Source organism: Penicillium argentinense (assembly GCF_028826775.1).
Source record: "Penicillium argentinense strain IBT 30761 chromosome Unknown utg000011l_segment0_segment0, whole genome shotgun sequence".
NCBI lineage: Eukaryota > Fungi > Ascomycota > Eurotiomycetes > Eurotiales > Aspergillaceae > Penicillium > Penicillium argentinense.
The window spans coordinates 1,094,969-1,122,790 of record NW_026622670.1 but is presented as its reverse complement, the minus strand read 5'-3'; the positions used below and the strand labels follow the sequence as shown (position 1 = coordinate 1,122,790).

Below are 27,822 nucleotides of genomic sequence, written 5' to 3'. Positions count from 1 at the left end.
GCAAATGATTTGCGGGGAGTAAAAGAACGAGGGGCAAGATGAAAAGAAACCGTGAGTCACCCCACTACTTTTTCTGCCGGTGCGCCCTGCGCGAATGATTCCCAGTCTTTCACCGCCTTCCAATTTTCGCCGATCGAACTACATGCGTACATACTCGTACCCTAGGGTTAGTAGGTGCCACTATAGTAGAAGATGAATCCTTGCAGTCTTAGCTACGGCGGATACAACTGGAAAGTTCAAGTGAGTAGAGCGAGACTCTCTGGTTGTGGATAATAGCAAAGAGAAACTCGGGATTTGCAAGCTGTATTCGACAATGTACATGGATCGAACAAAGTGCTCTCTACTCCTCGTTCTCGTCATCTTCATCTTCACCGTCCTCGTCCTCTGAAATCTCTTGCCCAAGGTCCTTGAGACGTTTCTAAAAGCTGTTAGTAGGTGGATTTTACTGGGAGTATGGGGACAAGCAGGCTTACCTTGTCCTCGGTTCGTTTGGCTTCCAGGTCACCGAACACAATCAGCAAATCATCCAACTCCGACTGAGTGGCTTGGCGAGCGTCCTCTTTCTCCTTGGCCTCGGACTGAGCCTTTTCAAGTTGGGCCTGGGCGTCTTTCAGGGCATCAGCCACTTTTTGGGCCTGCGACTCAATCTCTTGGGCTTTGCGTTCCGCTTCTGTGGTGCGCGCCTCGAGAGCAGACATCTTCGACGAGAAACCTTCATTGGTGGTTTCAAGGTCCTTGGTAGATTGTTGCTTTGCCTTCTCATAATCCAGTCGCAATGTCTCAATGGTTTTCTTGAGATCATCGGTTTCTGATGCTTGCTGACCCTTCGCGGACTCGAGGACTTGGTTTGATTTCTGCTGGGCTTTGTCAAGGTCCGATCGCAATGCTTCAATGGTCTTTTTAAGATCAGCAGTCTCGGATTCTTGCTGTCCCTTTGCTGTTTCCAGACTTTGGGTAGCGTTATTCTTCTCCTTGTCAAGATCTGCTTGCAAAGATTTCACTTCCTTCTGGAGCCTATCTGCTTCGGAGTCTTGCTGTTTTTTTGCCGCTTCAAGCTCCTTGGCGTCATACTGGGCTTTATCAACCTCTGATCGAAGCTTTTCAATAGTCTTCTTGAGATCAGCCGTTTCCGCACCATACTGCCCCTTAGCAGCTTCAAGACTCTCAGTGGACTTTTGAACCCGGTTCAGTTCAGATTGCAAAGTCTCCCGTGCCTTCTTGAGATCAGCGGTCTCGGCCTCGTGTTCGGACTTGACTGTGGAAAGCTGCGACTCCAATATCTCAATCGAAGCCTTCAGGCCAGCAATCTCGGTTTCGTGCTGACCCTTACTTGATGATAAGGTAGATTCAAAGTCCTGAAGCTTTTGGTGGAGGTCTGAAACCTGCCCCGCATGGCTTTCTTTGGACTGGCTGATAGTCGTCTCTAGTTCATGGATGACACTCTTCAAGCCGGAAACCTCGGACGCATGTTGTTCGCGAACCTTTGAAAGCTCTGCTTCCAGCTGATCGATTTTCTTTTGCAAGCCAGCAACCTCCTGAACATGATGCGATTTAACCTTCGCGCTCTTTCTTTCATAATCGGCTGAGGCCTCCTTCAGCTGGTTGTCGATGGCACGCAGCTGTTCGCTATGTTGCCTGAGTAGCTCATTCTTCGACTGTTTATGCTGTTCGTCCAACTGTGAAAGCTCCTGCGCGTGGGAGTATCGAAGAGATTGCTGGGATTGCTGAGCCTTGGAGACCTCCACAGAGCCCGATTCTTTTGTCTTTCTGTGATCTGATTGCTCTTGTTCTAGCTTGCGTTGAACATTTACAAGGTCAGATTCCAGTTTCTGAAGAGTCTGACTCCGATCCTCGAGTTCCGCGCGCAAGCTATCCACAAGTTCACGAGAGACACCTTTCTCGACACCGTTGGCAACAACCGAGATCTCAAATCCTGGCTCGCGATCGATGGCTCGGAGCAGTCGACTGAAATTATCCTTCAGGAACTCGACAAAAGAGCGATCGAAGAACACCTCCGGGAGTCCACCATCAGTCTGCCCGACAGAGGTCTGTGGTAGGACTTCAAAATCACGGACCAAGGGACATTCCCGCAACTTAGTAATCTTGTCGATATATTGCTCTCTTCCAAGTTGTTCAAGAAGTAGCTTATGCAATGTGACTCGAGGTATAGGGGAATCCTTCGTCGAGAATTCATAGATGATACCAAGTAGAACTGTGCAGAGACCAGGCACCAGTTTGCTAGGCACTCTTGGGTGTTTGATTTCTTGCAAGAGGGTCTGGATACTGCTGCCCTCTCCCAGGAGATCATTCACGACGTCTGGGTCCTCGAAAAGCCAGCCACAAAGCAACATCAGGTAGCCAACAGTAATGCGTTCATCGTCACCACGCTGCAATCCCGTGATTAGATTTCCTACCACGGTTTGTACGCTCGTAACAACTTCCTCGCCACTCTCAGCATCGCCCTCAGTCACCTTCATGGCCGTGGCTTTTGCCTCGTGGTCATCAAAAAGAAGATGGAACATCAAAACGGAAGCCATCCAAACTTGATAAGGATCGGCATTTCCTCGGGACTCGGGTACCGTAAGCAACACGGATAAAATATTGGGAATTCGATCTTGTCCGCTGATGTGTCCATCGATTGCACGTCGGAGCACGTGCATGCGGATTCCAGGATGGTGAGCGAAGAACGCTTCCATGCATTCGCAAGCCGCGAGCCGGGCATCCAGCATACTGTTTGGTGACGGCTGGAGGCTCAACTTCAAGAAAGCTTCAATAACATTGATCCGTTCGGGCTCTGCATGGCCATTGGCGGCTTTGGCGTCCTGTACACGAGATCCCCATGAGACCTCGATATCTCCAAATCTCTCTTGTAGTGGCGAATTTCCTCTAATCAGATCGGCACATGTGGAGAGAGCCTGGATGATGTTAGCGAGACCTATGGAGAAGCTATCCTTCAAGCGCTTACCTTAGATGTAACGTTCACATTGAACTTCTGACCGAATGCAATGCTTAGGACTTGCTCTGTCACGCCATTTTGCCAAAATGCGGTTTGGTTGGCGGGTGTTCCCACACCACCTCGCACCAGGAAGAGCTGAATTATCGCCAGCAATCCCCAGACGTTCTTGTCTCGATGAATGAGGGCCCATTGAGGCGCAGGTTCTTCACCTTCTGTTTCTTGCTCGCAGTCAGAGAGAAGTTTCGTCAGTTTCTTCACACAGCCAGTCTCGCGAAAAAAAGACTGGTTTGAAACGTTGAACCTCAGTAGGTGAGCGAGCAAAGAAAGGCAGTCCTCGACGACTTCTGTTCCATGTGTCAAGGCACCCTCTGCTTCGATCAGCGAGAACAGTATTTCGAATGCATTTTCGAATGCCACCAACTTCTGCAGCTCTTCTGAGGCGGGCGTCAGGACGATGAGGAGAAGGAGGGCCTCTGTCCGAAATGAGTTGTTAGCTCAGCGCCTTACAAGGTCATATGTCATAATGCAATGAGAGCCATACCGTTTCGGACTGGTTCCCTAGTGTCTGTAAGGACATTTACCAATCTTGAAATTCCCAATGGGGCCGTGAAGATACACTCTTGTGTCCGCTCGGGTCGGGCGCTACTGATATGGGACATCAATTGCAGGGAGTATAGGCGAGAATAAAAGTCCCGGGTTTCGAGGAGATCAAGTAGGATCGTGATGTTATCTTGTCGCTGTACCACTCTTAGCTCGGTCGTTGATCAGAATGAACGAGGGAGGACGTACCTGAGTGAACTCATCCGCCAGCCAAAGAGCGATTTCATCTGATGCTTCGGGCTGCCATGACAGTCAGTCAATGCCTCATGAAAACTCTCCCCTCAAAGTCACGTACACTATTCTCATCGGGCGTGAATAGCATCAACAGAGTTTCAAGAACCACCTTGGTGGTGTCAACATCCTCGCCATCATTGCGGAGACTGCTGATCAAAGATCGCAATCCTCCAGAGGCTACCGACGCAGGGTAGAGCTTCGCAAAGCTTCGCAGTCCTTGAATTGCCGCCCGCCGATCCTCCAACAGGGTTGCGCTCTGCAGCCTACTGCTGAGCACATCGATTGTGTCCGTAGCCGTTTGTTTGGCCGGAGCTTGCGACTCAAGAATTCGAAACATCGCAGCTAAATCGTAATCTCATGATCACCGCCGGCCGAGGGCGCAGAAATCATCAAGCATCGAAGGGAGGGAAATTGCAGAGGAAGGTGGACGCCCCGAGGGCCAAACTGATTGCAGTAGTCAAGCTGTCCTCCCGCGGCTGCCCAAGGGGGTAAAGGCCGGGAGCGCTGAGCGGCCGACCGCCCGGAAATATTTCACCTTCGCCGCAGAGACTTCCGAACTTTCGCAACCCGCAACCTGCCCCGCGACTTCCTAAACGCGGTTGCAATAATCTCCTCTATCTGTTTGAACTGATCTCGCCCCCTCGTCGAAGGGCGCTACCCTTTCGAAACCCGAATCCGCGCGATTTCTGCGACCTCCGGACACTGGAACTGCGCGTCGGCTGCCCATCATCTGCAAGGTGCCGCATTCGAGCACTGCCAAATCCACGAGCCGTAACGCCTGACCGTCTGTCGCATCGCCAATATGGGTGTCCCCGCGCTTTTCCGATGGCTGTCCAATAAATACCCGAAGATCATCTCCGCCGTGATTGAGGAGTTCCCGCAGGTGGTAGATGGCGACGAAATCCCGATCGATGCTACGCGCGCGAACCCGAATGGCGAGGAGATGGATAACCTCTATCTGGATATGAACGGAATCGTCCACCCGTGTACCCATCCCGAGGGCCGCCCGCCGCCCGCCAATGAGCAGGAAATGATGCTGGAGATCTTCAAGTACACTGATCGCGTGGTCAACATGGTTCGCCCAAGAAAGCTTCTCATGATCGCTATCGGTATGTGCATCTTCACTTCTGTATGCTTCGCGCCCAAGAAGCATGCAGCTTAATATTTGCGACGAGTGATAATTGCTAACATACTTTTTCTGCCGCAGATGGTGTTGCTCCCCGCGCCAAGATGAACCAGCAGCGCGCGCGTCGTTTCCGCTCTGCCCAAGAAGCACGAGAAAATGATGAGAAGAAGGAGGAGCTTCAGAAGATGCTCGCTAAGCAGCAAGCGAAAAAGGGTGGAGATGCGGTCATCCAGGAGGAAGTGATTCAGAAAACTTGGGATAGCAACGTCATCACACCTGGAACTCCCTTCATGGATATTCTCGCCGCCTCACTGCGTTACTGGATTGCTTACAAGCTGAACACTGACCCTGCTTGGGAAAAGGTAAGAATTGACGTGTCTTACCCCTCAAGTGAATCGACATTCTGACAGGCCTAGATGAAAATCATCATCTCTGATGCTACCGTTCCTGGAGAAGGAGAGCACAAGATCATGGAATTTGTGCGCTCGCAACGCGCATCGCCGGAACACGACCCTAACACACGTCACGTTTTCTACGGTCTGGTAAGTTTCACGCATCATATTGCGAGCTTGTGTCGATAGGATCCTAATAGATATACCAGGATGCCGATCTTATCATGTTGGGCTTGGCAACTCACGAGCCCCATTTCCGCATTCTGCGTGAGGATGTCTTTGCTCAACAATCGAAGCCTCGGACATGTCACCTCTGCGGACAGGTTGGACACAAGGCCGAGGAATGCACGGGCAAGGCGAAGGAAAAGAGCGGAGAATTTGACGAGAAGCAACATGCGGCACCATTGAAGCCTTTTATCTGGCTTCATGTTTCGGTCCTCAGAGAATACCTGGCTGCCGAAATGCATGTTCCGAACCAACCGTTCCCGTTCGACCTCGAGCGGGCGCTCGATGACTGGGTCTTCATGTGTTTCTTCGTCGGAAACGATTTCCTGCCTCACTTGCCCTCTTTGGATATCCGTGACAATGGTATCGACACGCTGATCGCTATTTGGCGTGACAACATCCCAGCCATGGGAGGCTATCTCACCCAAGATGGACACGTTGACCTGAAGCGGGCCCAGCTCATCCTCCAGGGCCTGGCAAAACAAGAGGATGGTATCTTCCGACGTCGTCGACAAGCGGAAGAAAGAAGAGCCGCCAACGAGAAACGGCGCAAGGAGCAGGAACAAGCTCGAAACGAAGAACGTGCCCGGAAGCGCAGACGTAGCTCTCCAGCCTACGACAATGCTCCCAGCAACCGGTCTCGTGGTGGTGGCCCACCTGCCGACGGACCTCCGCCAGGCCTGGAATTGATTACTCCTAGTCGGGGACATTTGTCTAAGGAGAACAGAGAGCTGACACACAGTATGGTCGTTAACCGGGGCAATGTTTACCGTGCCAACATGGAGAACAAAAGTGCCGCTGCTGTGATGAAGAGCAAACTCATGGGCGGCGCATCGGAGGCATCGGCAGCCAACGAGACTCCAGCTACTGCGGAAACCGAAGATGCATCGAACGGCGGTATCGAACCAACGTCTCCCTCCGTCCTTGGAAAGAGAAAAGCGGCCGAGGCCGCAACTGACCAGAATGGGGAGACTGGAACTCCTGGCAGGGACTCACCTCCACCGGCTCCTCCAAAGAAGAAGGAGGATGAGCTTCCGGAAGACACTGTTCGCCTCTGGGAGCCTGGCTATGCCGATCGCTACTATGAGCAAAAGTTCGGTGTCGACCCCGAGGACCATGAGTTCCGCCACAAGGTTGCTCGTGCCTATGCGGAAGGTCTTGCTTGGGTTCTCCTCTACTATTTCCAGGGCTGTCCTTCGTGGACTTGGTATTACCCGTACCACTACGCGCCCTTCGCCTCGGACTTTGTGGATATTTGCGACATGGAGGTTAACTTTGACAAGGGCAAGCCTTTCAAGCCGTTTGAACAGCTCATGGGTGTATTGCCCGCATCCTCTAACCACGCCTTGCCGGAGGTTTTCCACGATCTCATGAGCGACCCGAAGAGCGAAATCATTGATTTCTACCCCGAGGATTTTCCCCTGGATCTGAACGGCAAAAAGTTCGCTTGGCAGGGGGTTATTTTGCTTCCTTTCATTGATGAGAAGCGCCTTCTTGCCGCCATGGAGAAGAAATATCCCCTCCTCACAGAGGATGAACAGGCCCGTAACACTCATGGTACGGAGGTTCTTTTGCTGTCGGAGCAGCACCCGCTCTATCAAGACCTTGTTGGCAACTTTTACTCGAAGAAACAAGGCCCCCCAGAGCTCAAATTGAACATGCGGGTGAGCGAAGGCTTGGCTGGTTCAGTGGAGCGTAGTGAAACCTACATCCCCCATGGCTCACTCGTTTCTAATCTGGAGGAGTATGGTATGCCGAGCCTTGATGACGATCGCTCTCTCACGTAAGTCCTCCCCTCGAACCCGGCCTGAATTGAGTGCTAACTGATGCGTAGTGTCAATTACACCCTTCCTAAGTCTACTCACATCCACAAGTCCATGCTTCTCCGAGGCGTCAAGTTCGCGACCCCTATGCTGAACGATAGCGATGTGCGCTCCGTGAAGGGCCGGGCTCAGAATTCTGGTCGTTCCTTCGGTGGTGCGCCATTAAACGGAAGAGGCCGTGGTGGACGTATTGACTACCAATCAGACCGTGGTTCCGGCGGTCGTCCAAACCCGTTTGCTGCGCATCTTGATCCGCGTTTCATGGCCGGTCCTCCGGGTGCTGGTGGCATGCCAGCAATGCCTCACGGATGGGTCCCTCCTGGATCAGGCCCTAATGACTACTACAGAGGACCGCCTCCTCCCCCACGCGGCGGTGGTAATCAATATCCACCCCGCCAGGGCTATCATCAAAATCAGTATGGCAGCTATGGTCAGGGCAACCGGGGCCGCGGAGGCTACCGTGGAGGAAGAGGGTACGGTGGTCAAAACCGTGGTGGTGGAAGCTACGGCCAATACTAGTGGAAGAACATTATCGTTCTTTCTTCCACAAGGTACTTGTGCCCTGCAAGTACTGTTTCCAAAGTAACCCTTTTTCTGTCGACACGGGCATTGTCGCAAAGGGACGGCGTTCTCGGGGAATAGTGGCGTTGATTTAATTTTCACGATGTAAAAATTGGATTCACAAGACTATCGGAGTCTTTGCTTATCTGGCATTTCTTTTTCTTCGGTAGTACCCTCGTACGTCTTCTTCTGTAATGTAGGAATAAAGATCATACAGATCATACTATTAGTAGTATGAAGGTTATCGTAGTCTTCAAGTCGCTACAACGTACTATTCGTTCGTAGTTTGTAGAACACAAGTATATATTACTATTAATCAAAATATCCAATTTTCACCCTATGGTGAATACTATCAGCAGTTACTCAGTGCCAATTGATTCATGCGAGGGATAGTCAATAGCAGCAATCCGCCCGTCAGACCACCCTGGGGGCACTGTATGAGGTATCACAAAGCAAAAGGAAAGACCAAATGATCGGCCGTGGGAAATAAATAGTTGCCGTGCGAGTGGCCGCGCCGGCTTTGACTCACCGAAGGCGGTCAGATGAAACTGCCGCGAGATCGGAGGGGAAGAATTATTGAGTCAGTTGTGCTCCAAGCATCTTCCTGGCTGGCCGCAGATTGCCAGGTCTTCCGCTGACTCCCGGTGCAGATTTCCCAGGTATGTTCGATTTTCCACCTTTGCGGCTGAGAGATGGCTCTCGATCTCCCCGTGCGCCTTGCGTCGCTAGCTTTGTGGGGAGGAAATCAGCCAGACTCCCCGGGACCCCTCCACCACTAAAACAGTAGTACTAAGAGAGACAGAATGAATTGAGCAGGAAATCCGAATTGCACATAAACAGAACCCTCTATTCCTGTCCATCATCATGACCGAACCCACCAAGATCAGCATCTTGGGCCGGGAGAGCATCGTTGCTGATTTTGGCCTGTGGCGCAACTATGTCGCCCAGGACCTGATCACTAACTTGCCCTCCACGACCTATGTCCTGATTACCGATACCAACCTAGGATCAATCTATACTCCCAGCTTCCAGAAAGCATTCGATACCGCTGTTGCCTCCGTCTCTCCCGTCCCCCGCCTCTTGGTCTACCATGCCGCCCCTGGTGAGAGCTCGAAGTCTCGCCAGACAAAAGCCGACATTGAGGATTGGATGCTGAGCCAGAGCCCCCCATGTGGCCGAGATACCATCATCATCGCTCTAGGCGGCGGCGTTATTGGTGATTTGACTGGTTTCATTGCGGCGACTTACATGCGTGGGGTCAGCTATGTCCAAGTCCCCACCACTCTCCTCGCTATGGTAGATTCCTCAATTGGAGGCAAGACCGCCATTGACACGCCGCTGGGCAAGAACTTGATCGGTGCCATCTGGCAGCCGTCAAGGATCTACATTGACCTCGAATTTTTGGAGACGCTTCCCGTGCGCGAGTTTATCAATGGCATGGCCGAGGTCATCAAAACCGCTGCAATCTCAAGCGAGGAGGAATTCACTGCGCTCGAGGATAATGCGGATTTGATTCTGAATGCCGTTCGCAGCAGCCCTCGGGCCGGCCAAGGCCGCTTTGATGGCATTCGTGATATTTTGAAGGCCAGGATTCTGGCATCTGCTCGCCACAAGGCCTTCGTCGTCTCCGCCGACGAAAGGGAAGGTGGTCTCCGCAACCTCCTGAACTGGGGACACTCTATTGGTCATGCAATTGAGGCCATCCTCACTCCGCAAATCCTCCACGGCGAGTGCGTTGCCATTGGTATGGTCAAGGAGGCCGAGCTGGCCCGCCACCTGGGCATCCTGAAAGGTGTTGCCGTCGCCCGTGTTGTTAAGTGCATTTCGGCATACGGCCTGCCTACATCTATGAAGGACTCTCGGGTTCGGAAATTGACTGCCGATAAGCATTGCTCTGTGGATCAATTGCTTTTCAACATGGCCCTGGACAAGAAGAACGATGGCCCCAAGAAGAAAATCGTTCTTTTGTCGGCGATTGGACGCACCTATGAGCCCAAGGCCAGTGTCGTTGCGAATGAGGATATTGGTGTCGTCCTGGCACCCAGTGTCGAGGTCCACCCCGGCGTTCCAAAGACACTGAATGTGACCTGCGCACCTCCCGGATCTAAGAGTATTTCGAATCGCGCGCTTGTTCTAGCTGCGCTGGGTTCTGGTACTTGCCGTATTAAGAACCTCTTGCACTCTGATGACACCGAAGTTATGTTGAACGCTCTGGAGCGACTGGGAGCGGCAACTTTTTCTTGGGAGGAAGAGGGCGAAGTCCTTGTCGTTAATGGCATGGGAGGCAAGATCACTGCTAGCCCCACGCCTCTGTACCTCGGTAACGCTGGAACTGCTTCCAGATTCTTAACCACTGTGGCCACTCTCGCTACACCAAGCACGGTTGACTCGAGCGTTCTGACTGGTAACAACCGGATGAAGCAAAGACCCATTGGTGACCTTGTCGATGCTCTGACCGTCAATGGAGCTAGTGTCGAGTACATGGAGCGCAAGGGCAGTCTGCCCCTCAACATTGGAGCTTCTGGTGGCTTTGCTGGAGGCAGTATCAACCTTGCTGCGAAGGTTTCTTCCCAGTATGTCTCTTCCTTGCTGATGTGTGCTCCCTATGCCAAGGAGCCTGTTACTCTGAAACTGGTTGGTGGCAAACCCATCTCCCAGCCCTACATTGATATGACCACCGCCATGATGCGTTCTTTCGGTATCGATGTGCAAAAGTCGACTACCGAGGAACACACCTACCATATTCCTCAGGGCCACTACGTTAACCCTGCTGAATATGTTGTCGAGAGTGATGCAAGCTCTGCCACCTACCCTCTGGCTATTGCGGCCATCAGCGGCACTACTTGCACTGTTCCCAACATTGGCTCGAAATCTCTTCAGGGCGATGCTCGCTTTGCTGTTGATGTTCTCAGGCCGATGGGCTGCACGGTTGAGCAAACTGATTTCTCTACCACAGTTACTGGTCCTTCCAGCGGTATTCTTCGGCCCTTGCCCAATGTGGACATGGAACCCATGACAGATGCTTTTCTCACTGCTTCCGTCCTCGCGGCTGTTGCCCGTGGCGATGGCTCCAACCACACCACCCGCATCTACGGAATCGCCAACCAGCGTGTCAAGGAGTGCAACCGAATCAAGGCCATGAAGGATGAGCTCGCCAAGTTTGGTGTTGTTTGCCGGGAACATGACGATGGTCTTGAGATTGATGGTATTGAGCGATCTACCCTGCGTCAGCCCTCCGGCGGTATCTTCTGCTATGATGACCACCGCGTTGCTTTCAGCTTCAGCGTTCTTTCGCTCGTGACTCCCCAACCCACCCTCATCCTCGAAAAGGAGTGTGTCGGCAAGACATGGCCCGGATGGTGGGATTCCATGAAGCAGCTCTTCGGTGTTAAGCTTGATGGCAAGGAGCTGAGCGAGGCGGAGCTCGTCACCTCCAGCCAGGAGGAGAAGGTCAGCGCGTCGGTCTTCATCATTGGCATGCGCGGAGCCGGTAAGACTACGGCCGGTAACTGGGTCGCGAAGAGTCTCGACCGTCCCTTCATTGATCTCGATATTGAACTCGAAAAGACTGAAGGGATTTCCATCCCGGATATGATCAAGCAGCGTGGCTGGCAAGGATTCCGCGATGCCGAGCTGGCTCTACTTCAACGCACCATGCAAGACCGACCCATCGGCTACGTCTTCGCCTGTGGTGGTGGTGTCGTTGAGATTCCTGAGGCCCGCAAGCTGCTTTCCGACTATCACAAGAACAAGGGCAACGTGCTCCTCATTATGCGTGATATCAAACAGGTGATGGAGTTCTTGCAAATCGATAATACCCGACCTGCCTATGTGGAAGATATGATGGGCGTGTGGCTGCGCCGCAAGCCTTGGTTCCAGGAATGCAGCAACATCCAATACTATAGCCAACATTCCAACAACACAGAGCTTGCACTCGCCTCAGAAGACTTCGAGCGCTTCATGCATGCTGTCACCGGCCGACAGGACAGCCTCGGTGTGATCAAGAAGAAGAAGCACTCTTTCTTCGTCTCATTGACTCTGCCCGACCTGCGTCAATGTGGAGATATTCTGAGCGAGGCTAGCATCGGATCTGATGCGGTGGAGCTTCGTGTTGATCTCTTGCAGGATCCCGCATCGGATAGTGACATTCCTTCTGTCGATTATGTTGCTGAGCAAATGTCTTTCCTCCGCCGCCGCGTCTCTCTTCCCATTATCTTCACCATCCGCACCAAGAGCCAGGGCGGTCGTTTCCCCGACGATGCTTACGAAGCTGCTACTCAGCTCTACCGTCTGGCGTTCCGCTCCGGATGCGAATTTGTCGATCTCGAGATCGCTTTCCCTGATGAGATGCTCCGTTCCGTCTCCGAGATGAAGGGTCACTCGAAGATCATTGCCTCCCACCACGACCCCCAGGGCACCCTTTCATGGGCCAACATGTCCTGGATCCCATCTTACAACCGTGCTCTGGAATACGGTGATATCATCAAGCTGGTTGGTGTCGCTAGTAGCCTGGATGACAACACTGCCCTGCGCAAGTTCAAGACTTGGGCGGAGCAGGCCCACGATATCCCGTTGATTGCCATCAACATGGGTGATAACGGTCAGCTCAGCCGTATCTTGAATGGTTTCATGACTCCTGTCTCTCACCCTAGTCTGCCTTTCAAGGCTGCGCCCGGTCAACTTTCCGCGACTGAGATCCGCCGGGGTCTCTCGCTGATGGGTGAGATCAAGGCTAAGAAGTTTGCCATATTCGGCTCGCCTGTGGCAGCTTCGCGCTCCCCTGCCCTTCACAACACCCTCTTTGGCGAAATGGGTCTTCCTCACAATTACGGACGCTTCGAGACCACCAACGTTGAAGATGTCAAGGACTTCATCCACTCTCCCGACTTCGGTGGTGCCTCCGTGACAATCCCTCTGAAGCTGGACATCATGCCTCTCCTCGATGAGGTTGCTCAGGAGGCCGAGATCATTGGCGCCGTCAACACCATTGTTCCAGTGGCTAATGGCGACGCTGCCCCGCGTCTGGTCGGCTACAACACCGACTGGCAGGGAATGGTCCAGTGCCTGCGCAACGAGGGTGTCTACGGCTCCAACGGCACCGAGAGCGCTGTGGTCGTTGGTGGTGGTGGCACCGCTCGCGCTGCCATCTACGCCCTCCACCACATGGGCTTCTCCCCTGTCTACGTGATCGGTCGCACCACTAGCAAGCTCGAGGGCATGGTCTCCACCTTCCCGACCAGCTACAACATCCGCATTGTGGACGGCAGTAGCCAGCTGGACACCGTGCCCCAGGTTGCTATTGGTACAATTCCCGCTGACAAGCCTATCGACCCTACTATGCGGGAAACGCTCTGCCAGATGTTTGAACGTGCCCAGCAGATTGACGGTACTCTCATTGGCAAATCCGTTGAGGGCAAGTCACCCCGTGTTCTTCTCGAGATGGCGTACAAGCCTTCAGTGACGGCACTTATGCAGCTGGCTTCCGACGCGGGCTGGAAGACCATTCCTGGTCTGGAAGTTCTTGTTGGCCAGGGTGTCAACCAGGTATGTTTTCGGATGATTAGCTTTGGGGAATACATGTACTAACTTGAGAACAGTTCATCCACTGGACCGGAATTACTCCTCTGTACCACGTCGCCAGGGTAGGTCTTCTCTGGACTACAAGTCTCTCTCTGTCCCCCATCATCGAATTTTCATCTAACACAACTCTACAGGATGCTGTCATGGGTGCTGAATCCGCATAAGCGAGTCGATTTTGCTTCTTTTGATCTTTAATGCGATTTCGTTTGTTTGAAACGACTCTCCTACCGGATATGAAAAGTTCCTTCTTTCGGTTTCCTCCGTCCTTTTACGTTTGAATGATGCGCAGATTTCTATTCATACATACTTCCAATACATAGCATTGACTTTGGGACCTGTGTGCCTTATTTGTTGTAGTATTTGTTTGGGATCAGTCAGCGAGTGGGTGGTCTTGAGTGGAGAAAACTCGTCGACTAGATTTTCCGCCGCCCGCTCGTCAATCATCGAACCTTCTTGTATACATTATTGGCCAGGTATATATATATCATTTTTAAAGATTCGAAGAAGTGAAAAATAAGCTCATAATTGTTGCACTGTCGCTCTGAAGAAGGGTATTTGTACATCCAGATTGCATTACTGGCAATTGCCCACGAGATTTTTTCTCATGGTTTTTTCCAATGGAGATTCATGCTTCCACGCCCCATTTGTCTCAGACCCTAACCCCGTCATCGCTTCACTCAGATAATACAGAACTAGAACCTTGATCAAATAATATGGTGCCAATTTCGACGCCACACACCCCCTCGGGTATAGTTTTGATAACCGCCAGGTTCATTGCCACGTCACCTATCTGGTCAGCTACTTGGTCACCCACCCAGTCACCTACGTGATCAGCTGTTTGGATAGCTATTCTAGCGAGCGACGGGCCATGCAAAATGAATGAAGTCGGGCATAATTCTCCCCCATATAGCAGAAAGTCCATTTTTCGACTCGCATAGCCAGGACATCCAAGCCGAAGAACTAGCAGATACCCTGAAAGGTCAGGGAGGGGGTGTGTTCTAAGACAGAAGGGGTGTGACTGTATCAATTCCCTTTCCAATAAACAAAATAAAATTAGGAGATTCCATCAGACAGAAAATAGAAATTCCCTACCAATTAATTAGAATCCACGCTTTGACCGATGAGCCCGCTCATTCGGTACATCGTAGATGTTGTTTGTTTCCACTGTGGTCTCAATCTCCGTCTGTGTGAAGATCTTACCGTCGGGGATGATGATTCGCTCCTCACTCGAGTTGTCGTTGATGGTCGCGCCAATCTGCGTACCCAATCCTTCGTCCTTACCGTTCATTGTGCCCAGGGTGATATGGTTGGGGTCAGTCACCTTGGTGAAGCCTGAGCCATACTTCCGAGCATCAGTGTTACCGGACCAAGGACCGTATTTCCTGCCACTGCTGTACTCGCCAATGAAGCGGGGCAAGAAGCGGGAGGCAATGGCCTTGAAGGATGGGATTGAGGCGGCGAAGATACCGACGTTGGTTTCGATGACGGACCAGTACATGGCACCGCTGATGGCGTAGGTGTAGTCGTCGGACGTAAGCATTGCGGGGATGTATGTGATTCGAATGATGGACGAGACACAAGCACTATGGTAGATAGCTGTTAGGCCAGGTCCAATCGAGAAAGGGGCTTTCTGAAACACTTACAAAAGACCAAGGCAGAGGATGAAGCCCAGGGCAATCTTCTGTTTGCGAGGCATTTGAAGCTTCAGAATGACACGGATCGGCAGAGTGTAGGTCAGAACATCAGTTAAGATGTTCAACGCGGCATTGCAAAGGTAGAAGACGTTGATGTTGACACAGGTGCCGGGACCTGTGGCTGTCCAGGCCTTGCTGATGGTCTGACATTGGAATGCAGCGACAAGAACGAAGGAACCGGCCTGGGCTGTAATGACGGCCATCATGACCCAAGAAATCCGAGTCAAGGTACGGTCTCCCAGGCGAGTGTAGAACCATAGGACGGAGGTTTTGACAAAACCGAGAGTTGCGAGGTAGAACATTGAACTCAGCCAGACAGCCTGTAAAGATAAGGTGAGCGATGTTCCAGAGATACGGGAAAGAGAAGATCATACAAATGAGTAGGTTATGAGTTTGGTCTGATCGGCGTATTTGACGTGTTGACCGAGGCCATTATTAACCGCTATAGTTTCAGTTGGTCAGTCTCCAGTTCTTAGCGATAGAATAAAGCGCAGGTACTCACCAACGATTGTGGCAGCAATGAATGCCCATGATAGCAACTGTTGTTGTCAGCTTATGCTTGTCTTCGAGTGGTTCAGCTGGGCCTTACAGAAGCGCCAATGATGAGATCTACAACTAAGTTAGCATAAATCCAATAGAGCGAATTATAGCTGGAGTGCAACTCACAGTCATCGGCACCCATATTTCCCAGGACGTAGACGCGTGCAAATAACCGAAGACTCAAGACCAGAAAAGTCAAGATGGCAAATGCAACGCAAATGCCGACGACCACCGGGCTTTGAGACCCATGGTCGCTTGAAATTCCCATAATGAATCAGATAAAAACGAGTGTATGCGACAAGGAACCGGCAAGCCAATTGAATGATGTCGTCCAGGTCGTGAGAAGGTGGCTGGAAGTATATCCAATTCACGCCTTTCCTGAAAATGTCACCAGGACAAGAAGAAAGGCCAGAAAGCGCATAAAAAAAAAATCAAAATAAGAAAACAAACAGAGAGACGGGAGAGAGAAAAAGGTTTCCAAGCGCATGCACCACCGTTCGCCTTTATTCAAAGTGGCACATGCCCTAAGGGGTCCTGGTTCCGCTGCAAAACGTCCGCTGCATGCTAGTCACTACATGGCGCATGTTCCTAGCAGCTTCTAGATCCACCGTACCCCAAAAACGTCGCCGCCAGAAGGCGTCCAGGCGTGTGGGGATTGGCAAGATTTTACCTAAAGAGAGAAGCGCAGCCAGACGGCCCAGAGCTGATGTGAGCCTTTCCTGGTTGCAGGCCGCTGATCAACAGGGTTAATGTCCGCCTTTCCGGCTTTGAGGGTCGAGGTCCTTCTGGGAATCGTACCCAGCAGCAGGCCCCATCCAAATTGCTTCTTTCGAGGCCTGTAATTAGCCTTGCAGACGCGGAGATGTAGCCTGCATGCCCCGTGCCTAGCAAATGCAGCCGCAGATGGGACTTGTGCTAGGTCCACCGTGCTGAGCATGGATCACTCAGGCCTTCTCGTTTTCGCTCTTTGTGTGGATTCAAACACCCGAACTCTCAAATCAGGGGTGAACGGGAGTCGGGGGGAGGCAGGGAAAAAGGAGTATGTGGGACAAAAGGATGCTCAACGTCTCGTATACTGTCGATTGGAGAATTCAGGTCACAGAGTGGAGACTTTCCAAAAAAGTAATATGGTATATTAAATCTCCTTTCACGGTCTGCTTCGTGCAATGATACATATTCGACTTGGTTCTACGCATGGCGGTGGATTTTAGGGGATTGTAGAGGCAAAGACCAAAGTACATCGGAAGTGCAGATGTACATACAATAGAAATCGGGAAATCGGTACAGGCGTGGGTCTAGGGAATCCACCGAACAGGAATTTCCGATCGCCTGGCCTGTGTGATGCGAGTATGAAATTTTTCAGTTTTCTCCTCATTTTGTTTTGACCGCGTGTGATTTGGTTTGCCTGGTTCAGTTTTCATCCCAAGGGAGATCGCTATTCGCGACGACAACCTCCACGCTGCCTTAAACTTCGAAGTGACAGATGTCTCGGCAAGTTTAATGCAGTTGGTGTCTCGCAAAAGTGGCGACCAAGGTTTAGGTCCGACCAGGATATCGTGAGGGGAGGCTGTGATCACCGCAGCCGGCGTTTCAGCCGATCCCGGGATCTCTGCCACTGGATTCGCGATGTGCCGAACAGCGAGAAGCAAAATCTAGCAGTAAGCAGCCAGGCACGACCCGCTCGAGGCGCTATCTCCAAGCCAACTTGGATCTGCACACCCCATCCCTTCCCGACCCGTCCTTCGCAGAACCACGGGCTCCACCAGCGGGGCTTTCCGATGGTCGTCGCCATTCGGCCGCGTCAGTTCTAAGCGAGACTGAGCTAGAGAAGGCCGTCGCTGCGATTCATGCATGCCCAAAAAAAGGGGGGGGAAGGAGATCGAGGCTCGTGAGATGCGACTTGATATCCATGGGCTGGAGGCCGGGGAACAACCAACAATTCCATTGTTTCACCGCTGCCACGACGTGCAGAAAAAGAATGGAGAAATGACAGGGGGCAAAAAAAAGAGGAAGAAGGCCTCGTGCATGCAACTACGGCCGAGCGTGGTGGAGAACTGGCAGTCGAGACATCTTGACCTCCAGCATGAGGCGCGCCATTGTATTCGACTCGCATGCGATCTTTCGCAGCCCAAGAGAATGCCAGGGTGCATTGTTCTCCTCCAGCCCATCTCGTGAACAGATTCATTGGGCGATCCGGAAGTGCGGACCTCGGTCCATCGATCACCGTTATTGATCTGCGCTCGCTCAGTAAAGGACAGCCTCACGGGATCGAATGAGGGCGCCCGTTATTCCAACCGTCTTGGCTTCCATTCAGGAGACAAGGGCATTGCGTACAAACTATAGCATATAGCTGGCGTATAAACGAAACCGACGCAGGCGATTATCGAATAGTCATGCTTGGAAAATACTTGGAAAACAATGGACCTTCGAGAAGGCAGCAGCCAGACCGAGTCAGACGCGTTCCAGCAGGGTCCACCTGCCTTGTCATGGCCTTTCTAAAAAGGAAATTGGACGGTCGCAATGGCAATAGCAGTGGATACGGAACATGATATCCATCGATGAAGTGCCAGGTTTCCGGTCGACGGGGCGTCTCTCCAAGAGCACCAGGTCCGAGGGCATCGCTATCGCGCATAAACCATCCCCGAGGCCCCGTTCCATTCTGGTACACGAAATTCACGATTCTCGATCCAGGAACGAGTTGATACATCACTTGAGAATCGAGATTGCACATCGACATGGCCCTATTCATCATCTATCACTAGCACATTAGTCCATCGCAACGGTTGTCGGGCCGCTTGATGATGTGCTCCCCGCACATCGTTTTGATTAAAAGCAATCTAGGTGAAGAACACGTTCGGGGTCAGCAGCCGGTGGATTCATCAGATTTGGGACTGAATCTTTGCGAAGCTCGATGGTGGAGCAGGAGCTGTGGTGGAAGGAGGTCCACCGGAGCCCTAGCCTGACACTTGACTGCGCTCCACACCGCCCTGGGCAAATGAGGACAGTCCTGACAGCGGAGAATGACTCTCGTCAACACTACCGAAGAGAACGACTGACGCTAGGGTGCAGCACTCGGGTCTGCTCGTTCTAGGCAAATGGAGAACCAGCATTCCGCCGATCCCCGTCGCGCAACGGTGCCCGCTGTCCGGGAAAGGCTCCGCATATCCCCCTTTCATAAGTACACGCTCGACCGGGATCACGACTGACAGCTCGGGCCTTATCCTCCATCCGATGGACGATCGTTGCCCCTTCAGACAGGCGCAGACGCAAGAGTCTGGCGTCGTCAATGTCTATGTCTTTCAAAATCATGTCGAGATACCCACATAAGCTATTCTGGTGCTTTGTTTGCACCGTAAAAAGGGCCCGTTGAATTGCATCTCCACCCCATTGTGGCACCGATGCTCGTAGTGCTCGAGCTAAGGAGAAGGGCGGGATCCTCTTGAAAGCAACAAAACATCCTCGACCGGGACCTCGCTGGCGATCCTGTCTGCCATTAGGCCCAGTGAGGCCTAGACTTGCCCCGAACTGTTAGTAAAAGCACTTGGACTCCTGCCACGGGTGGATTGCCCAATTGCCCACTCTATCCACGGTGGTTCGACACTGGCTCGTTGGCCAATGGCCTCGTCTCCTTTGTCATTCAGAGGGATGGCGCTGGAAGGAGATGGGGAGGGGGTCAACTCCGCCGTTTATTTTGGGGCCTCCTCTGCCCCTCCGTGACCAATTTTTTACCATTTGCCAGATGCAGTGCATTTGAACTCGAAAGAGACAGAGTCAGCATAATGGGTCTCGCGGAGAGTGTGCTGTCACGGGTGACAGTCACCAATGTGTTTCTCGGTCTTGTTGCCTACATCATCTTCAAAATTGTTTATCAGATCGTCTACTACCGGTTCTTCCACCCGTTGTCGGTTTTCCCCGGTCCTTTTTGGGCGTCTGTGACGCGACTATGGATTGCGAAGCAGAACCTGGCTGAGACCGAATACTTGACTGTTTATGATCTGTCCAAGAAATATGGTAGGGAATCTCGTGCGTGATGAAAACCAACCTGCATTTGAAAAATAACAATTGGCTTCCTATCAGGTCCCGTCGTTCGCATTACTCCTACCCTGCTACTAGTCAACGACCACTCCAAGCTCCCCGAAGTCTACCACCGCAATGTCGACAAGACCGGTCACTATATTACTGGCAGTTTCGGCGAAACGGGAAAGTCTGTTCAACATGAGATCCCACAAGACGCACGCCGTGTTCCGCAAGCACATTGCGGGGCCTGTAAGTACTATTATTACGATCTAGAAGCCTATATGTAAAACGTGGGCTGACAACGAATGCAGTACAGCTTCACCAACATCAAGGGCATGGAACCCTTGATTGATGCGCGGATCAAAGAATGGAGCAACAAGATCGACGATACTTTCGTCAAGTCTGGCGAAGCTTTCGACTTTTCCTGGTGGGCGGTCTACATGGCCTACGACATCATCAGTGAAATCGGTTTCGGCGCTCCCTTCGGCTTCATTAAGAAGGGCGAGGATATCGGCGGTCTCATTCAGGGCTTCCACGATGGCCTCCCTGCTTTCGGCCTACTTGCGCGTTTACACCCCTTCACCTCCTGGATGAAGACTACCTTCATGAAGAAGTACCTTGTGGCCACCCCAGAAGACAACTCGGGCATCGGTATTCTTATGCGATTCCGTGACCGTCTCATCAAGGAACGCGTCGAAGATGTCAACAGCGGCAAACCATTGAACCGTGTCGACCTTCTCCAAAGGCTCATCGAGGCTCGTACTGAGGACGGCAAGCCCCTCGACCTGGAATATATCCGCGCAGAAGTCCTCCTGGTCCTCCTCGCCGGAGCCGATACCACCGGAACCGCTTTTCAAGCCTTAATCCAGTTCCTCTTGTCCCACCTCGAATCCTACGACCGGATGATGGAGGAGATTGACAATGCCTCGCGCAAGGGTCTTCTCTCCGAAATCCCCCAGTACGACGAGGTTCTCGAGCACCTGCCCTTCTTTGTGGGTTGCGTCAAAGAAACGATGCGTCTCTGTCCCTCCGCCCCCAACATTTTCCCCCGCTATGTTCCCGAGCCCGGCCTGGAGCTGTATGGAAAGTTTGCGCCACCTGGTACTGAAATCTCCTGCAACCCTTACATTGTGCACCGTGACCCGGCTCTGTACGGCGAGGATGCCGAGGAGTTCCGTCCTGAGCGCTGGTTGGATGCTGAGAAGGTCAAGCTGTACAACAAGTATAACTTTGCTTTTGGATATGGCTCGCGTGTGTGTCTGGGCCGTGATATTGCTATGATGGAGCTGTTTAAGGGTCCCCTCCAATTCTTCCGTCAATACAAGCCCGAACCTGTGAGAGGAAAGCCTGAGGCCAAGTTTGTGGTCAAGGGTGGTGTTGGCTACTGGCGGGATGTGTGGCTGACCATCTCGAAGCGGCCCCAAGTGAAGGCCGAATAAGTGATGGAGATTTTCAAGTACATATTACCTTTATTTTCTGTAATTAAGACGTTCAAAATGCCTCTCCATATCTGCGTTGGCCACCGAAGCAGACATAACTTAGAGAACAAATCTTTCCCCGTACCCTCCTTCTGTAGTGAAAATGTACAACCCCCTTGAACATGTCAGAGGTCCTCCTGCGCTCCGTTTGTACACCAGGTTCGTTCTTTTTCCTACCAGTACTCATCCCAACGACCACAAATCTTGGCCACTGTCTGATCCTAATGGGTATCACCATAAACAGGGTAGATGAAGCTAGCATCCAAGCTTTACCTGAACGACTATTAGCCAAATTTTTCGAAATCAGCAGTCCTGTCATTTGATACGATTGCCATGAACCTGCCGCTCGTATCATTGGAGAGACAATAGCTTCCACTCCAGCCCCAGATAAGACGAGTTATATCGCTATTGCAGGTACAGTGGCTCAAAACGTTGCTCGGTTCTGTGCACCTAGTGCAGCCTTTGATAGAGAGTTCATGACACTAGCAAGAGACACATATGAAATTCATCCTTCACTGTAGGGAACGTAAGAGCAACCCATTCATATACAAATGGATCTTGGTGCAAGCGTCACCTTATCCATCTCCCAGTGCGAAATTTAGGGCAACAGCAACTCCAATGTCTTATACCAGATTTTGCAGGGTCTTGCGAAGTATGTCCAACCCTGTGGAGGGCCCTCAATTATTTGTTTCCTTAATACTGATTCCTTAGATTCTCTGCGATGAGCTAGACCAGAGCGACCGGTATAAAACCATGGAACACATCCACGACTCTCCACTCGTACTGATCTATCCCAGGAGCTCCAAAATCTCCCCAAGGCCTTACCCAAACGTTGCTATGCTAGGATAAAATCCACGAGCACCCGCAGCTTCTACTCGGTCTAAACCACCCGCAATGCGGAACCACTCCGAACCTCGGGATATGAACAACTATGTCAACCCGAGTAGAGGAGCCATCACTGGAATATTTGACTGGCGTAATGCCACCATTGATCTGTTTGTACTGTCACTTTAGGGCCTTGAGGTTCTTTCAGGTACATTGGGCTCATTCGACTGGCACTTTCACGTACGTCACCGCTATGTGAGATCTGTCTTTCGTGGTACTCTGTATAATACTGAAACTATAGCTTCAGATGCTCAAAAAAATAGTAGTTAATTTTGGGGGAATTGTGGCAATCGTCCAGGTGTACGGTTTCAAGAAAGGTGTGCCGCTAGATGCAGGAGACCCGGACTTTTCGATCCTTAAGTCTTGACTTCTACTGCAAATTGATTTTTACAAAGATTGCTGTTCCTAACGGTGTATGAGCTTCATGGAGGGAAGGAAATACAGAATGTCGACTACTACCTCATCCACCATCGAAGACACGTTTGTCTCGGGGGGAGGCTGATCAGGGAAATCACTGGAGACACCCAATCTTTGCGATCATCTTTCTAATCGACATAGTCAAGGATGTCTATTGGATATGCTAAACGAGTAATTTTAAATTGAATTTGGGTAAACTGACGTTTAAGTGCTTGGACAATAACCAAGATCAGTATTAATATAATAATCTCTGCTGCTGGAAGCCTTATCTCTTACGGTTTATGATTGCAAAGTCTCTTGACGTGAGTAGAGCATGTCATGTATGTAATGTCACTACATGATGTTTGACGCTCTTTTTCATTTAGAACTACAGCTACAGCCACATCTGATAATGTTCTACAAACATCTTTCTTGATCATTCTTGATCATTCTCTCTGCCGCTTTTCTCATCGCCATGGTTGTAAATTCGCCCTGCATTTCATTAGTCGATGACAATTGTCAACAAAACTACGGTGAAGACATTGAAGTCAGCCATCCCTTCTAAAAATAGCGAGAGCAGTGCAAGTGACACACTTGCGCAACCCATTCCGCAAGCACGACCTGCCACATGCCAGCCACGCAACACACCTCTGGAGACTCCACATGTTGTACCACCCACTAAACTCAAAAACGGCATACAGTGTATTCTTGTAAATATGAGTCAGCATCCGCACCGCCACATACCATTGTACCACGCCGTACCATATCGTACCGCAGAGGCCGATAATTCCATTATCGATAAACGGACATGCCGTACCAACGGAATACACAGAACAATGCGAACCCATTTGAATCGTCTAAAGCAAGCCACCAAATCCACAGTGGAGAATACACCGCACAAATTTGCTCCACCACTTCGAAAGCTGACAACCCACCGCCAAAACCCAATTTCACATTTCCATGACTCGCACTGCAGTACTCAATTTAGGAGGGGCTGTGAGAAAGGCAGCGCACTGGCGAGATGATGCCCATCGCTCCCCACTGCTCCCCACCATTATTTGATACGAACCCCAACCCCCACCTAGGGTAGCTCCAGCTCCTATTCCACTGGAAGTGATAGGAACGAAACGGAAACACCGTGCTGGTGCGGGTCAACATGTGGTGAACTTGGGCAGTACATGTGTGTACTTGCTTGTCAGATATCTTAAGCAATATCCGTCTCCACACTCCACGTACACCTTTCTCCGCAGGGACTGCTACACTTCCACTAAGTACCCGAGGGCCCTAAGTAGGGCTCTACTATGTACTCGCACTAGCTCGGTGTAGAAGCTATCTCCGCTGTAGCTGTACGAATGGAGCGACCAGGCTAACCGTGAACGAAAAAGACCAAGCATAGAAGACCTGACTAATAAAATTCAATTGCTCTTCCCACCAAATCGCCGATCGCATCAGGTCAGAATCGCGTCAGCAATAATCCTCTGCCGCACGAATGACGCATCCCGATAGGTTAACATGAAAACACACGGAGATCAAGCGATCGGCAGTGGAGGGAGGGTTGAGAGGGAGGGTAAAGTACCCATCCAATATCCATCCGGTGAGGGTGTACAATCTCCATATGTACATCCAGCAACGTACCGATGTACCACTGATGTACACCTGCACTTAAAAAGGCGAGCAGTGGAGCTTGTAACTGGCTGAAACAGCCCTGCCTATCGGATCGTGGAGGGCAAAAGGGATAGGAGGCCCGTTTACTGAACTCGAACACGAGAATGGAACGTCGGCCCCATTTCCCCCCCCCCCCCCCCCCCTGTCTCCCAGTATGTTAGATTTGGCATTGGGGCTCCCCCGTCCGCTTCGTATGGGATGATACGATGCGGGATGGGATGGTTGGCTGCAGGGCCTAGCAGGGATGAAAGGTCCGTCCTTTCGTCAAGTAGCAAAGGAAGCAAGCTGGCGGGGAAATCTGGTTGGTGCCAGCCAGTGAAGGTCTGGCGATTGTCCTTTTGGACTTGGGAGGGACGGCGTTCCTTTGTGGTGGCTTTTTTCGGTGGTGCCCGTTGTTCCGCGGGCGGCTAGGGTGGGGGATCGATGCAGGTGCCGGGATTGCTTAAAATGTACAAGGGTGCATTCATCTACATGCTGGGGAGTGGGGAATGCTGGTTACATGATGAGAGGGATGGGGGTGAAACTGAGGGGTCAAGGGTTCAAGGCTCAAGACTCAAACTGAATGGAATTGAGAGGGTTCAGTCTGATCTACTGTAGAGAAGTTGTTTGTTTGGCAATTTTTGTTCACCATCTAATAATAAGTAATAGTCGGGTAAGTATACAACCCTTCAAGCCCATAATGTACAGCTTTTTTTCCATATTATACAGTAAGCCATGCTGTACTGAAGCCATGTACAACACCGTACCCGCAAACAATCAAAGGAAGCACCAACCAATGCAAAAGCAACACATGCAAACAAGACATCATCGCGTCAATCGTACAAGGGGAAGATGATAATAATACAGCATAAGCATAGGGTTCGTAACAGACATGAAAGAATCCGCAAGCGAGGAAAAGGCTCCTAACAGCCCCATAACACACAGATACTCGTGTTTTTGTTTTTCTTGTTCCTTTGAATGGATCATAAAAGATGCGCCAGGATCCAACATGGATCCAATGGCGCCAAGATACCCACACACGTCAGGGAGGTAGGGGGGTTGTCCACATAGGAAAGGTGGGTGCGTCATCCTGCGTTGCGGGACCGATCGTCGACGTACATTCGACGTCAGCAGAAGGGCAGGAGCTCGCCGGGGGAATGACGTCAGTGGTGTAATCGTTCAGGCCACAAGGCCACAATCCCGGGGATCCGCGAGTCCCGAAACGGGAGTAGACACCGACGATCTCAGACCAATGTGGGGCCATTCTCGATTAGGGTGTCCATGATGTCATCGAGTAAAAAAGGTTTCCGTCATCGTGATGATCCGTAGAAAGCTGTGGACATGCTTCAGTCCCGGCCGCGGCGACGCTGCTTGCCAGGCCAGTCCACCTCAGGGTGGACCACGCGCATGTGCCGGGTGAGAGCATCATTGCGGCTGAAGGTCTTCTCCTCAGTGCACAGATGGCAGCGCACCTTGAGCTTGCGGGCATTGTGGATCGTATCCTCGTGGCGGGTCAAATCGTAGGGCCGCGAGAAGATGGAATTGCAAGGCTTGCCCGTAGACGGGTTGATGCGCTCGCACTTGTGGGGGCCCGCCTGCGAATTGCGGAGCGAAGTATCGCGGGTAATCAAGTGGCCGCCGGGCGTAGTCTGACGGTGTGCCTCGCGCTTGTGTCGCTGAAGCTTGGTTGGGGACTCGAATCGGAGGGTGCAGCCGTGATAGGTACAGGTGTAGGTGCCCGCATCCGAAGTAGTGTTGCTCGGGCGACTAATTGTATCCGAGACTGGCAGCTTGGGCTGCGCCTGCGGGGTCAGGTCTGCGGACGAGTGCATGTCGCTGCCATTCGATTCCAGACGAGGGAGCCCTGAATACTCGGGCGCCTGCTGCAGAATATTTTGCGCCGGGCGCTGGGTCTGCATGGCGAACGAGAACGGGGGCTGGGAAACCGCAGCGTACTGGCTGGGAAATGCCTCCATCGAAGTTATGGGCTGCGTGGACCGCATCGAGCCACTGTCTCGTCGCAACCCCAGAGCATCGCCCAGGTTAAAGTCGGCCTGCTGCGGTGGGAACAAGGGTGCCATCGCGGCATCCTCGCCTTCATTGAAATCCAAGACCGCATCCTTGGGGGACATGGTCTTGAGATCGGTCTGGGTCTGAGGAGCCAAGCTCATGCCGTTCTGACTCATGGGGACGCTGGTCGCCATCTGCGACTGCAAAGTCGATGGGTTCAGGTCGCCGGCGAATGGCGAGCTGGTGCGGAAGGGCGATCGCTCACGCTTCATGCTCATGGCGGGAGATCCGGAGCGGGCAGACATGTGGCCCTGGTTAGCAGCCTGCAACCGATCGGCGATCGTGTTGCGCTGAGCCATCATGTTCTGGCCCATCGGCTTGCTCATCGGGGCGGCCATGACGGTAGGGTTGTAAAGCTCGTCCTGGTAGATGTCGGAGATAGTTCGGTCCAGCTTAGGAATTCCAATCGGCATGGCACCGTTGTTGGGGTATTCTGGAAGTTGGTCGAATTGTAAGTAATCATTCATCCACTGGTCAAAATCAGGATATCGGGTCTCACCATTGGGCATCGCCTTCGACTCGTCAAATTCGTCGAGGTTGGTCTGGGGAGTCACCGGAGAGTTGTGACTCACGGTCGAGACCGAGGGCGCCAGCGAGTGCGAGTATTCGCTCTGCTGTTGCTGCGGGGGTGATGAGTGGTGCTTCTGCTGCTGGTCCAGGATCGCCTTTCTCATCGCAGACTCGGCTTCAAAGGTACTACCATCGTGGGTCGATGGGTCGTAGTTCTGGAAGGGGGCTGCCAGAAAGGAGTTCTGGACGGGTGTTTGCACGGGAGTCGGCAGCGGCTTGGACGAGCTGTTCGATCGGCGGTGGGTGTGGTTTGGTGAGATGGGCTGCCCCGAAGGCGCAGACCGTGAGGATGCTGAGCTGGGCGAGGCCTTCTGTGGGAATGGCATGCGCGCCGGGCTCAGCAGCTGCAGGTTGCTGTCCCAACCCTGGTTGCCGGCGGCGATGGGCTGTGAGGCCAACATGGACGTATAGTATTGTGGGTATTGTGAGTAGTATTGTTGTGAAGGCGAGTCGGCGCCTTGGATGTCAAAAGACGGGTTGTAGGAGGAAGCCGGGGTCATCGAAGGAGCCCCGAAAGACTGGCTGTCGGCCGTCGTAGGATGGTAGGGGATGGAGAAGGTCGGCGAAGAGAAGGTGGGCGAGGAAGGCGCGGAAGAAGGCGGGGAGGCGAACTGAGGCTGGTATTGAAATGGTGGTTGCAAGCACGACTGTTGGTACTGCAGAGAGTTCTCGGCCAGCTCTGGCGGGTATTGATCGTCTTGTATGATGATGTCTTCTGAGTTGTACGGATCGGTGATGAGACCCTTACGTGGGTACATAAGCATTATGCGTTCACGTCGGGGACGTCAGCAGGTGGAGAGAGATCGAGTTCGCCACCTGGGGATGGCGAGCTTTTTATAGTGGTTAAATCCCGACGGGTCAAGATCCGAGAGATCCCTGGGAGCGGGTTGTGGCCGTGCTGCGAAATGTGGTTCGCTGGGTGAAGAGTCTGGAAACGTCGAGAGGCTCGTCGTCGATGTATGGGCCGGGTGAACCTTATTGAGGGTCGGTCTGGATGGGATGTCAGAGTCTGGTTCTGGAGGATGACTCGA

The 27,822-nt window shown here is 52.1% G+C and overlaps 6 protein-coding genes across 6 annotated transcripts; 3 read left to right on the top strand and 3 right to left on the bottom strand.

The window, feature by feature from the left end:
* Positions 1-340: 340 nt before the first annotated feature.
* Positions 341-4,127, bottom strand: N7532_011423 (uncharacterized protein; the record flags this gene model as incomplete). Its single annotated transcript, XM_056623914.1, has 6 exons — positions 341-418; positions 474-2,915; positions 2,966-3,429; positions 3,498-3,693; positions 3,746-3,796; positions 3,852-4,127. The coding sequence occupies 6 exons, from the start codon at positions 4,125-4,127 to the stop codon at positions 341-343; spliced, it is 3,507 nt and encodes a 1,168-aa protein (XP_056468902.1).
* A 465-nt stretch (positions 4,128-4,592) lies between these two features.
* Positions 4,593-7,875, top strand: rat1 (5'-3' exoribonculease Dhp1; the record flags this gene model as incomplete). Its single annotated transcript, XM_056623913.1, has 5 exons — positions 4,593-4,899; positions 4,998-5,278; positions 5,333-5,458; positions 5,518-7,316; positions 7,368-7,875. The coding sequence occupies 5 exons, from the start codon at positions 4,593-4,595 to the stop codon at positions 7,873-7,875; spliced, it is 3,021 nt and encodes a 1,006-aa protein (XP_056468901.1).
* Positions 7,876-8,781: 906 nt separating this feature from the next.
* Positions 8,782-13,661, top strand: N7532_011421 (pentafunctional protein ARO1; the record flags this gene model as incomplete). Its single annotated transcript, XM_056623912.1, has 3 exons — positions 8,782-13,461; positions 13,515-13,559; positions 13,632-13,661. The coding sequence occupies 3 exons, from the start codon at positions 8,782-8,784 to the stop codon at positions 13,659-13,661; spliced, it is 4,755 nt and encodes a 1,584-aa protein (XP_056468900.1).
* Positions 13,662-14,596: 935 nt separating this feature from the next.
* Positions 14,597-15,999, bottom strand: N7532_011420 (putative integral membrane protein Pth11-like; the record flags this gene model as incomplete). Its single annotated transcript, XM_056623911.1, has 6 exons — positions 14,597-15,080; positions 15,141-15,511; positions 15,566-15,633; positions 15,694-15,730; positions 15,781-15,800; positions 15,858-15,999. 6 exons carry the CDS (start codon positions 15,997-15,999, stop codon positions 14,597-14,599), a joined length of 1,122 nt encoding a protein of 373 aa, XP_056468899.1.
* A 3,511-nt stretch (positions 16,000-19,510) lies between these two features.
* On the top strand, positions 19,511-21,187 carry N7532_011419 (cytochrome P450; the record flags this gene model as incomplete). Its single annotated transcript, XM_056623910.1, has 3 exons — positions 19,511-19,754; positions 19,809-20,001; positions 20,065-21,187. 3 exons carry the CDS (start codon positions 19,511-19,513, stop codon positions 21,185-21,187), a joined length of 1,560 nt encoding a protein of 519 aa, XP_056468898.1.
* Positions 21,188-25,497: 4,310 nt separating this feature from the next.
* N7532_011418 (stress-regulated transcription factor RPN4) lies at positions 25,498-27,555 on the bottom strand (the record flags this gene model as incomplete). Its single annotated transcript, XM_056623909.1, has 1 exon — positions 25,498-27,555. One exon carries the CDS (start codon positions 27,553-27,555, stop codon positions 25,498-25,500), a length of 2,058 nt encoding a protein of 685 aa, XP_056468897.1.
* Between the last annotated feature and the right edge of the window lie 267 nt (positions 27,556-27,822).